The following is a 12,252-nucleotide window of genomic DNA, read 5'->3' on the forward strand; positions in this document are numbered from 1 at the left end:
GGCAAGCCATAGCTTATATAGGGCACAATTTTGCGGGTTCGTTGGATCGGTGACGGATGTATCTAAGAGCTTCAATGACCGGTTGTAGGAGACAAAAAGCAAGGCATTGAGAGCTCCATATCCAAAGATCGGGGCCGCGGCACCTACAGCTGTGTTAGTACTAGCTAACTTTACAATGAAGTTACAAAAAGGTCAACGTACCACGAACCAGAGAACCGAGGCTCTCAAAACGGGTTAATTGCTGAGGGGATACGGAGGTACCTGCGCGGCCGCTTGCTTGTAAGTGGACTTTGATGAGATCGAGAGGGTTCCCAATGATTATGCCAATGGCGCCGCTAATATAGCCGGCCCAAAAATCTGATGACATGGAGCAGAAGAGTCAATCCCGTTAGGTATTGGGGGTGGCATGGCGAGCTGGGTGCATTGCGGGGACCAGAAGGGCTTATCATATCAGCACGTGACTGCGCGCCGCTTTGGCGTTCTGGGCGGACTCGGCAAGACGCGTCGATCGCAGAGAGGCGAACAACCATTACGAGACACCATCCGGCTGTCCAACAAGGGTTGACTGAGCAAAGTGGTCTATCCATTCATGTAGGCTGTTTCTCTACAATTGTTTGTTGGAAAAGCATTCTCTAATAAACATAGGTATCGCCCACGACCCTCGGCGCAAGGCGACGGTACGACCCCGTCATCTAAAACATCGCGCGTTGGCACCCCGTTAAACTCTCTCGATCGCCTCTCAAAACCTTTTAAATGCCCTGGTTCAGCAACACCGACGCGGGCCTCGGAGAAACCGGCAAGAAAGCGACGAAAGGTGAACTATGCTGGAGCGGATGTCAGTGTTGATGACAACAGTGTAAAGCCGTACACCAACGAGGAACGCCTCGCGCTAGCGACCAGAGATGTCAACAGATTTCCCGTTTTTAAAGCGCGCGACAAGGAGGTGGCGTTTAAACAGAGGTTCAAGGTGCCTCTAATCAATAAGTCGACTGATGCATACGACAGTTCTCGACCCGCACCGACTCTGGGGATGAGGCAGGGCGCCACTTTTGTGGTGAAGCCGCTGCATGACCCAAGTGGAGAATTTGCGATCGTTCTATATGACCCGACTGTTGATGGTATTGATGATCCGGAATCGAACAAACAAGATGGCGAATCCGAGGAAAAGTGTCCCAAGTTGGATGAGCCTATCGTGCATAAGAGCTTGGCGGACATTCTTGGGCTTAAAAAGAAGGTGGAAGATCGTCCAAAGGTCCCGGTTGTGATTGATCCCAGACTGGCAAAGATTCTACGCCCACATCAAGTGGAAGGCGTTAAGGTAAGCTTTCTTGAGAACAAATGTGAGTGGTAGGATTCCAAATAACTGGTTAAGTTTCTCTACCGTTGCACGACGGGAATGATGGACAAAAATGCCAATGGCTGTATCATGGCGGACGGAATGGGGCTCGGCAAAACAGTACGTGCAACTGATCTTCTGTTTGATTTTTGAAACTAATCGTGGCAGCTTCAATGTATCTCCTTGATGTGGACCCTCCTGAAGCAGTCTCCTGAGGCAGGGAAGACGACTATTCAGAAGTGTATTATAGCTTGCCCATCAAGCCTGGTCGGAAACTGGGCTAATGAACTCGGTAAGCAATAAGCTAGCACTTTTCTGGCGGTAACTGACCAGTAAAGTGAAATGGCTTGGGAAGGACGCCATAACTCCATTTGCGGTGGACGGTAAAGCTTCGAAGACGGAACTCACGAGCCAGCTGAAGCAATGGGCAATCGCGTCTGGGCGCTCGATTGTCAGGCCGGTGCTCATTGTTTCTTATGAAACCCTACGGATGTATGTCGACACGCTGAAGGATAGCCCCATCGGATTGCTTCTGTGCGATGAAGGCCATCGACTGAAGAACAAAGAAAGCTTGACCTGGACTGCACTCAATAGCTTGAATGTCCAGCGCCGTGTTATTCTGTCTGGAACCCCCATTCAGAATGACCTATCCGAATATTTTGCCCTCCTCAATTTCGCGAACCCAGATCTACTCGGTTCACAAAACGAATTTCGCAAACGATTCGAGCTACCCATACTTAGAGGAAGAGACGCAGCAGGGACGGAAGAAGACCGAAAGAAAGGGGACGAACGTCTTGCGGAGCTTTCTGGCATTGTTAACAAGTTCATCATTCGTCGTACAAACGACATCTTGTCGAAGTACTTGCCAGTCAAGTATGAGCATGTTGTTTTCTGCAATCTCTCACAATTTCAACTTGACCTCTACAACCATTTTATTGCGAGCCCCGAAATCAAGAGTTTGTTGAGGGGCAAAGGAAGCCAGCCTTTGAAGGCGATCGGGCTACTGAAAAAGCTATGCAACCATCCAGATCTGCTGAGTCTTTCGAATGATCTTCCCGGGTGCGAGCACGCATTTCCGGATGACTATGTTCCTCCTGAAGCAAGGGGTCGGGACAGAGATATCAGGCCCTGGTATTCAGGGAAGATGATGGTTCTCGATCGGATGCTCGCGCGAATACGCCAAGATACGAATGACAAGATTGTCCTAATCAGTAACTACACACAAACTCTCGATGTGTTCGAAAGGCTCTGCAGGTCAAGAGCTTACGGCTGCTTAAGGTTGGATGGTACGATGAATGTGAAGAAACGGCAGAAGTTAGTGGACAAGTTCAACGACCCTGACGGCGAAGAATTTGTATTTCTTCTCAGCAGCAAAGCCGGTGGATGTGGTCTGAACCTCATAGGCGCTAATAGACTGGTGCTGTTTGACCCGGACTGGAACCCAGCTGCTGATCAGCAGGCGCTCGCGCGAGTTTGGCGTGATGGGCAGAAGAAGGACTGCTTTGTTTACCGGTTTATTGCGACTGGGTCAATCGAGGAAAAGATTTTCCAACGGCAGTCTCACAAACAATCGCTTTCCTCATGTGTGGTTGACTCAGCAGAGGACGTTGAGAGACACTTCTCCCTGGACTCGCTCCGTGAACTGTTCCAATTCAAACCAGAAACGACGAGCGATACACATGATACTTTCAAGTGCAAGAGATGCAGGCCAGATGGGACCCAGTATATCAAAGCCCCAGCTTTACTGTATGGCGACACCAGTTCTTGGAACCATTTTGTGAACGATGGAGAGAGTGGCGCACTCAGCAAGATCCAAGACCTGCTGATTCGACAAGAGACTAAGGAGAAGGATGTTTCGGCAGTTTTTCAGTACATCAGTCATTGAACACGGCGACTCGGGCCTTCCCAGATTATTGGAGTATTTCCGGCAGCATTGACTATTGGTTCAGAGACCAGGCTTGCCTTTGGCTCTGGAGCTACACCTAATTAGCGGTTATTGGAACATAGAGAGCTAGAGATGTTTTTGATTATTGATACCGTTTTTATATCTTGATACCTCTTCGTTGAGTCGGTCATCGTTGCTGGATTGGAAGGGGATCAGCCCATCATCTATGGTTAGCGTTGTTCTGCGGAACGGTCGAGCCTCTTCGACTCGTACGTCACTCCACATCCCTGCCCAACACATCTTCGCCGTGCCGACACCCCCACCGTACTGCTCTGTTTCGACAACTGGGAAGACCGCCGACGCGACCGAGCCTGCCAACCGGACTTTGCCGTCTCTGTTCTCGAGGTGTCACCTGCTGCATAAGCACTAAATCGCCCTTCTCCAGTGTCGCAAGATCTCAGCAAGCAGCCTCGGGATCAACATATTCGAACTTAGTACCCACGGTCGCCACAACGATAGCTGTCTGGAGCTGTATCGTTAGCTCATCGCTCGAGCTCCGACTGGTTTCCACTATGAGGATAGTTGGATAGAGCTTAAACTTGTGTCAACCAATGTGGCCTGAGCGATGGATCCCTCAATCCAGCGGCTGCTGAATGATAAACTGTATGATCGGAGGAAGCAAGGGGCCCTCGAGTACGCTCACACCTCTGTTCATGGCGGGGATCTCAAACTGGGAACAACCGAATGATTCCACTTGAGGTTTTTGACTGCTGATCTGTTTCGTACTCATAGGCTCGAGAAAGTCGTTCGGGATTCCGCGTTCAAGGGAGACCATGAGGTTATTCAGAAAATTGTTGAGCAGCTTTGCCATGCTTACGCCTACGCCGTTCACCAACCTCATGCGAGAAACGGCGGTTTGATTGGACTCGCTGCAGCTTCGATAGCATTGGGATCTGTGAGTTTGTCCGGAAGTTGGATTTATTGTGGTCGATACTGAGAATTCGGACTCTAGGAGGGAGTCGCACCCTATCTGAAAGAGATCGTGCCGCCGGTTCTAGCTTGCTTCTCGGATCAAGATGCAAGGGTCAGATACTATGCTTGCGAGAGCATGTACAACATTGCCAAAGTTGCAAAGGGCGAAATACTCCTTTTCTTCAACGATATATTTGACGCGCTAGGCAAAGTAAGTTGGACGTCATTCTCGAGAGAGGGTATGTATTGACATACGCGTAGCTAGCTTCAGACTCTGAACTATCCGTTAAGAATGGAGCGGAACTTCTTGACCGACTTGTCAAAGATATTGTTTCTGAATCGGCCGCACACCATGTATCAGTACTACAGCTATCGGAAAAGCAGTCCTCAGACCCTGATGGGGCCGCAGACGAACTTCCGACCGCGTTCTCACTTCCAAAGTTCATACCGCTGCTCAAAGAGAGAATTCATGTCCACAGTGCTTTTACTCGGACGTTCTTAGTGTCATGGCTAACATTGTTGGATACGATCCCTGACCTAGAGCTGGTTTCTTATCTTCCAGAATTTCTGGCGGGGTTGATAAAGTTCCTGGATGACCCAAATAGGGACGTCAACGTTGCTACTCAAGGCCTTCTCGATAGGTTCCTGGCAGAGATCAAAAGGATTGCCCGCCTTAAGAAAGGGCTAGAGGAAAGTCGGAAAGGGCAGGAAAGCGATAAAAGACGATCAGTTACGAGTGACAGTAGCTTGGTCACGGATACAACGACCAACGTTGATGCCGAGAATCATGATAACGCAATTGAGGACTCGGAAGCTGAGTCTGCTGCTACCGGAGAGGGTATTCTGCACGCTGATGGCGACTGGATCCCTGGCCAAGATGTCCAAATTGACTACCCGAAGATTTTGGATATCCTTGTGGGTTTTGTCGATACCTCCTTCGGTAAGTATTTTGTATATCTGCAAGGGAGAAAGATCAATTACTCATGGAAGTAGATGAGGAGATGCAATTGACTGCGCTGCGTTGGATCGATAGCTTTTTCGAAATCAGCCCGGAGGATATTCTCCCGTTTGTTCCACGTCTCCTTGATCAAGTCCTCCCTGCACTTTCTAGCGGCTCGGATCAAGTGCGACAAGCAGCACATCGTGTCAACACTTCGCTCTTGGATTATATTTTCAGCCTAGCATTATCAGAAGGTGCTTCAGAAGACTCCCAACAGGTGAAGTTACATGCGACAACCACAAGGGAGTTTGGTGAAAGACCGGCGTCTACACCAAGCGGCAAGCCGGAAGCGCCTACTACCGACTCCAAGAAAGCCTCGCCCCGAAATAGCATCGCGTCTGCAACCCCGTCGCCCCCTGCAGACCTCGATTATGGGTTGGCCGTCAGCTCCCTTACCCTGCAGTTCTTGAATGAGCATGAAGTTACCAGGGTGGCTGCTCTCTCTTGGCTTTTGATGCTACATCGGAAAGCGCCCAGAAAGGTTGCGGCATTCAACGACGGGATCTTTCCCGCGCTCCTTAAGACGCTATCTGACCCGGCGGAAGCTGTTGTCACCAAGGATCTGCAACTTTTGTCACAAATATCTCGGAATAGCGAGGATAGCTATTTCAAATCATTCATGGTAAACTTACTTCAGTTATTTTCTACCGATAGGAACCTCCTTGAAAACCGAGGAAACCTCATAATACGACAGCTTTGCATGAATTTGAGTCCGGAACGAATCTATCGGACCCTTGCAGACTGTCTTGAAAAGGAAGATGTGAGTAGAATGCTCTACAAAGCGACCTTCTATTACTGATCTTGGTGTTTCCGTAGGACATCGAGTTTGCGAGTATCATGGTCCAGAATCTCAATAATAACCTTATCACTGCACCAGAGTTAGCGGAACTCAGAAAACGACTCCGGAATCTGGATTCAAAGGTAAGGAGATCCAAGTATTCCTAAAATTTGAGACTAATTTGAATCTCCAGGATGGACAGACGTTCTTCGTGACTCTCTTTAGGTCGTGGTGCCACAATGCAGTGTCCACCTTCTCCCTATGTTTGCTTGCACAAGCATACGAACAGGCATATAACCTTCTCCAAGTTTTGTGAGTATAAGTCTTTGGTTTGCGCCACAAATACATCTGACACTGGCAGTGCCGAGCTCGAAATGACGGTTAACATGTTGATCCAAATCGATAAACTAGTCCAGCTCCTGGAATCTCCTGTCTTTACCTGTATGCGCCAATCCGCAATAACGTTTCTCTTCATCTGATTTCGCTGGGTCAAGTACTGAACTTTCCGCAGATCTTCGTCTCCAACTTCTCGAACCCGAAAGATATCCATATCTCTACAAATGTTTATATGGCGTCCTCATGCTCCTCCCCCAAAGTTCAGCTTTTGCAGCCCTCAAGAACCGCCTTAATAGCGTCAGTAGTATCGGTCTTCTCCACACCGGACCCAGACTGTGCGTCTTCCCTCACGCCATCCTTCCTTTTCCATTTCTTGATATTGAAGCCGAACAAACGCTAACAGAATTTTGTAGAACCTCCATGGCCGCAACCCCCGCCTCCTCATCCACATACGACAGAAGCAGCACCCGCCTCAAGCAACGCGACGAAAACTCCATCCGCTGGGTTGAACTCCTCGATAAATTCAAATCTGTCCAGGAGAAGACCAGATCCTCGCAACGCCCATCTCAACGGCCCTTCCATACCGATGGCCCATCAGCCGTCCAACACGCCGCACTCACGTCTACCGATCAGTTGCGCAAGGATAAGAGTCTACCTGACCCTCCGCGTGCTGGGTTCGGTGGCGCGGCAGGCCGCGCTTCACCAGCTGATAGTGGCGGTGGACCGCAAAAGGGTGGAGCGCAGAGACAGAAGTCTGGCTTGCCGAACCTGGGACGGCTGCGGATTGGAGGGGGGAAAAGCAAGCGGTGAACTTTGTCATGAATCTAAGCACGAGGTTAAGTTAAACATAGGCGATAATTTTCTAACCTAATATTCATTGATGTTCCTTTCAGGACGTGGGTGTGTGCCCGATAACAGCAGTGTATCTAGAGAGGAGAGGAATTGTGCCTTTGAACTGTTACGTAGTATAATCCTACACCTTAGGAGTCTTTCACTTGAATTGACTCCTTAGACCGTAAAGGCGCAACATACTCATGTCTATGATTCGGAGGAACGTCACGTGGATGTAGATTTACTTAGAGAACTCAGGAGAATGCAAGCTGAGCGAGCCAACCTTCATCATCACATAAGGTGCTTGAGGATATGTTGGGGGAAGTATATACAACGAGAGGCGGTGAAGCGGAAAGATAGGTCGACGCGACAAAGAACTCGCTAAATGGTCTTTGCACGGGACGACCTGACCGAGATATCAACAAATAGCCGTAGCTCTTAGCTCCGTTCTCGCGGCCGCGATGAGCTGTGGGAACCCGGAATGTAAAAGTGTGGAATAGATCGAAAACATTTACAATAATCTCATGAAATCATGTTAAGAGAAAAAGCCCAAACATCGACCGCCAAGCGAGCCAAGACAGCCCTGCTAATGATCTGCCTCAGTCGTGGCTGTCTTAGAGAGAATGAGGCGAAGCGAAAGAAAGGCGTGAAATGCTAGTCCTAATCTTGCGTATCATTGGGCCGAGGATACGATGAGAAGGCATCGTCGTGACCCCTACGGAGACATAACGTAGGGGACACGTCGTCACAGGCATGATGAAATTTCAGCGATCCGCATGCTGTCACCGGGCTCGCGAGTCGGTCGATGAACCCCATGTGGGGGCCTTCCAATGTGATCCAGTGGAATGCTTCGAAACGGTCCCTGATGAGGAACTGGAATCGTTTGAGTAAACGTACTCTCCGTCAACGTATTGGACCCCGGAGAACGTGCTGCGATGCTTTCGACGAGCATAGCGTTGCTCTAGCCGGTAGAGCTCAAGTTCTGTATATGTCGGCCGTTAGTATTGCACAGCAGGATTCATTCGGTGTCAGTTTGCGGTCAGATTGGCGTCAAGGGGAATGCAAAATTGTTTATCAGGGAATCGCAGGCGACCTACTTGCTTGTAGCTTCTCGATAAGACCCATGCTGAAGAATGTGTCTGTCCCTTTATCCTGGGATAACCAAGCCGAGAAATCGACAATCGCAGCGAAATAGCTCAACACAGGCAGCAAAAGTTTCGTGTGGATGGAGAATATACGAGGACGATGGAGTTCTGTTCGCGAAACTGTGGCGGAGAGTTAGGTGTGTTATGGTGTGGTGATTTCAGGGTCCTCGCCAACGTCTGAGTTCGAGCGTGGAGAGACGGACAGTTGACAAGGGGACAAGGGAAAATACCAAATCTAGAATCGCATGTGCTGTGGTCGACTGCAAAACAAATGATTTCTTGAAATGAGTCGAAGCAATTGAGAGACGATGCTAAAGACAGCCCAGTTAAAAGGAGAAGGTCGGGGTTTGGACGATGCAGGAATGGAGAGGGGAAGACCAAGGGCAAGGGTGAGAAGAATCGAGCCAACAACGGTGGAGCCTCCAAAGAAACGTGGGAGAGGCGACTTACGCCGACGCTAACGAAAGATGACTGCTAGTTAAGTTGTTCTGGACTCGATAGCTCGAAAGTCGAGGGAAGATGGCTGGTTTGGTGGGCAGCCACACCGAACTATGATGATAGCTGTCCCAAAGGAAGGCAGGCGAAAACGGTAATGAATGGAGAATCCGACCAAATGAGGAGCAAACAAGACTTTAACAATGAATGAACCAAAGGAGTGTGGAAAGACAGTCAACCCAACAAGGAGGAGAACAGTCAAGGGCGAACGAGAGACGGAGGGGAATGAGGATGGAAGTCCGAGACAAAAGCGGGTGGAGGCGAGTCGAATCGAGAAGGGGAAGATGTCAACTTGCAAAAGTCACTGGACCAGAGCCACTGACGGCTGGCCCCGACGAGGGAGCCCGCAACAAGCGTGATCAAAACGTGGTTTGGGGCGGCGTGCTGGTCCGTATGCGGTCTAGCCAGGGGGTTGGCCAACACCGCTAACTACTTCGGGCCGGGCTAGCCCCTCTCCAGCTTAGTCTCTCATGCGTGGGATGAGTCCATCGTTCCAGAGAACTCCAGAATCAGGTTCGCATCATCATCAATGATTTCCCCTCGTCTTTCCGCTGCCGTCAGCCTTATTATACAATCTTTATCTAAACCAAAAATGCAGTGTATTATTGAATCCTCCTATTACACCTCTATTTTGGTGCCTTGTCATTAACCTCTGTACCTGTCTCCTCAAGCTCCACATTGCGTTTATACTCTGGATCTTGCGCGAGCGACGTTTCCTGGGCTGCGGGAACTGAGTTAATTTCCTCCCTGTTGTCGATAGAAGGTTCCGGAGAGAGACTTACCATTCCAGAGTTCAGCATAGATCCCGTTGAGGTCAAGGAGCTCGCGGTGCGATCCCAGCTCTGCTACATGCCCCTCCTTCAGAACAAGGATTTGGTCACAGTCGTTGATTGTTCGTAAGCGATGCGCAACAAACACACTTGTCCGTCCCTTCTCCCTCAAAATGCTGTTGATATTCTGCATCAAGGCTTGCTCAGTGTATGTGTCAAGAGCAGATGTCTGTAGACACAGTAATTAGTTCGTGATGACTTTCATATACTAGGGGACTCAATCACTTACTGCCTCGTCAAAGAAGAGTAGCTGTGGATCTTTCAGCAGTAATCGGGAAATAGCCAACCGCTGCTTTTCACCACCGGAGATCATCATGCCACGCTCTCCAACAGCTGTCCTGTAACCCTCCGGGAGGTTCTCGATGAGCTCATGAATGTGCGCCCGCCGAGCGACTCTGCGAACCTCCTCGTCAGAAGCCTCGATCCTTCCATAGCGAATATTATGTTCAATAGTGTCGTTGAATAACGGCGTATCCTGTGGGACAACGCCAATCGCTTTCTGCAGGCTTTCCAAGGTGACGTCACGGATATCTTGGCCATCAACTAGAATGCGGCCTTGTTGCACATCATAGGAACGGAACAAGAGTCTCAAAATAGTGGACTTGCCACAGCCGCTCGGGCCAACGATAGCAAATTTCTGACCAGCAGGAATTGTAAAGCTAGCGTTCTTCAGGATAGGGCGATCAGGATGATACCCAAAGGTCACATTCTCAAACCGTATTTCGCCTCCTTTTTTAAGCTCTAACGGCTTTGCGTTGGGCCGCTCCTTGATGCTGACATTCACCTTCTGCAAATTAAACAACGTCTCCATATCGAGGAGTGACTGGCGCAGTTCTCGGTAGACGGAGCCCAAAAAGTTTAGAGGTACCGAGAGCTGGAAAACCAGTTGGTTCACCATTACCAAGTCACCAATAGTCAGGCTTCCGGTAGCGACCCCGTTAGCAGCAAGATACATCATGGCGGCAAGTGCGCTAGAGAAGATCATATTCTGGCCGGAATTGAGAAAGGCCAAGGATGTCGTGACTTTGATTGACGCATCCTCATATGCCTTGAGAGCCTTATCGTATCGCGCAACCTCAAATTTTTCGTTGTTAAAGTACTTGACCGCTTCATAGTTGATTAGCGAGTCTACAGCAACCGTGGCGCCACGGTTATCTGCTGCGTTCGCCTGTCTTCGGAACTTGGTTCTCCAGGCTGTCGTTGTTATTGTGAAGGCGGAATAGGCAACCATGGTGGTGGCAGTGATCGCAGCAAATTGGAAGCCGTATTGATATGTCTGTGTGCTTGTCAGTCATGCGTGGGAAATGCAAGTTCCAGAGGGTTTCACTACCAAGATACCACACACGAGAGATATCTCTAGTGCAGTAGGAACGACATGAAACACCATGGATGTCAGGAGGAAACTGATGCCTTTCGTCCCACGGTCAATTGCTCTTGTTAGCCCACCGGTCTGCCGTGAGAGATGAAAGTTAAGGTCTAGTCGTAGTAGGTGCTCGAAAACATTCCGCGCAACCTTACGGATCGCCTTCTGAGCGACACTAGCAAAAACAGCATTCCGCAGCTCCTGGAACAGAGTAGCGCCGATTCGGGTTGCACCGTCTGTGAAGTCAGCGTTAAAAAGCTTGTGGTATTCAGAAACGGCAACATCTACTCACAGGCGATGATCATTGATCCGGCTACAGTGTACGCAGTTCCGCCAATGGCCGCAAAATCGACGTTCATTGAGTCGACGATGCTCTTGAAGTAGAAGGGAACCTCCACATTTAGAACCTGTAAATAGGCCGTTAGAAGCAACTGTAATAGCACTGGACCTCTGCAATCGTTCTCACCTTTGCTCCAACTAGCAACGATAAAGCTGTCCCAACACGAAGCTTCGTTCCCCAGTCACCCTGTGTACTACCGATCAGCTAACGATATAAGCACTCCGACGTTCTCCTCGAGATCTACCTTTGGCCAAAGATATTTTGCCATTTCTCGCATTATAGCCCAATCCGCCTTTCTCTGTTCCTTATTTGCGACGGTGCCTTCATTAAGGAGGTTCTTCTTTGTAGCCGTGGCATTTTGGGTCTTCTGTGGACTGTGAGAAGCTGGCTGAGAGGGGGATGACGGCGGATTAGGATTGGGAGTTTTTCGAGCGGTTGCAGGATTCTCGTCGGCCTGTCTTTTGGTTGAGAATTCTCTGAATCGAGCTTCGTAGAAGGTAATCGGCGAAGGTTGCGGTCGTGGAAAGGCGGAACGGTGAGGGATGCAGCGCGCGGCGATGCGCCAACGGGGCGATCGTGCCGCACGGAGCAGCATGTCACTGGTGATTTATCTTTACAGAGACCAGTATTCGATATCCCGGGACTCTTTACTTTCAATGAAGCATCGTTGAGGGTGGAAAGTGAGTTGGTCGCTCTGAACTCTCGGTTCGCGTTGCGGAGCGCCGGGTTCGGAGGGGAAAAAATGACGAAGGGCGATGATGCAGCGGTTTTGAGGCCCCGAATTCTCAGGCCACCCCGAGCCACGAAACGCGGGATAAGAAGTTCGGAAGCAGGAAATAGGCAGTTCCTAACAAATATCGTGCTTGCAGTTCTTTGAGGAGGAGGCCGAGAAGAATTGCGAGATGCTCGCTGATATTGCTTATTCTGTTGCAATAGGTCCG

General features: G+C 49.7%; 2 protein-coding genes across 2 annotated transcripts; one reads left to right on the forward strand and one right to left on the reverse strand.

Annotated features, from left to right (window-relative positions):
* Positions 1–365: 365 nt before the first annotated feature.
* BJX67DRAFT_370658 (vacuolar protein 14 C-terminal Fig4p binding-domain-containing protein) lies at positions 366–7,117 on the forward strand (the record flags this gene model as incomplete). The annotated part of the gene is made up of 14 exons (XM_071030947.1): positions 366–387; positions 672–1,318; positions 1,373–1,456; positions 1,505–1,628; positions 1,675–3,197; positions 4,021–4,135; positions 4,241–4,404; positions 4,455–5,133; positions 5,187–5,953; positions 6,010–6,114; positions 6,165–6,283; positions 6,333–6,412; positions 6,483–6,642; positions 6,721–7,117. The coding sequence occupies 14 exons, from the start codon at positions 366–368 to the stop codon at positions 7,115–7,117; spliced, it is 4,986 nt and encodes a 1,661-aa protein (XP_070888846.1).
* Positions 7,118–9,291: 2,174 nt separating this feature from the next.
* On the reverse strand, positions 9,292–12,119 carry atm1 (ATP-binding cassette Fe/S cluster precursor transporter ATM1). Its single transcript, XM_071027379.1, has 7 exons — positions 11,556–12,119; positions 11,438–11,497; positions 11,264–11,378; positions 10,939–11,207; positions 9,838–10,884; positions 9,561–9,777; positions 9,292–9,499 (listed from the first exon to the last, which is right to left on the reverse strand). The coding sequence occupies exons 1-7, from the start codon at positions 11,904–11,906 to the stop codon at positions 9,405–9,407; spliced, it is 2,154 nt and encodes a 717-aa protein (XP_070888847.1). The 5' UTR covers positions 11,907–12,119; the 3' UTR covers positions 9,292–9,404.
* Between the last annotated feature and the right edge of the window lie 133 nt (positions 12,120–12,252).

The sequence above is a fragment of the Aspergillus lucknowensis genome (genome assembly GCF_044049455.1).
Source record: "Aspergillus lucknowensis strain CBS 449.75 chromosome Unknown BJX67scaffold_8, whole genome shotgun sequence".
Lineage (NCBI taxonomy): Eukaryota > Fungi > Ascomycota > Eurotiomycetes > Eurotiales > Aspergillaceae > Aspergillus > Aspergillus lucknowensis.

Bases quoted from the DNA above. Each gene is read 5' to 3' on its own strand.
- atm1 (XM_071027379.1), bottom strand. From the start codon at position 11,906: ATGCTGCTCCGTGCGGCACGATCGCCCCGTTGGCGCATCGCCGCGCGC. The intron at 11,208-11,263 runs GTGAGTAGATGT...CTGACTTCACAG, and splicing joins CGGATCAATGATCATCGCCT to ACGGTGCAACCCGAATCGGC. The intron at 9,778-9,837 runs GTAAGTGATTGA...CTGTGTCTACAG, and splicing joins TACTCTTCTTTGACGAGGCA to ACATCTGCTCTTGACACATA.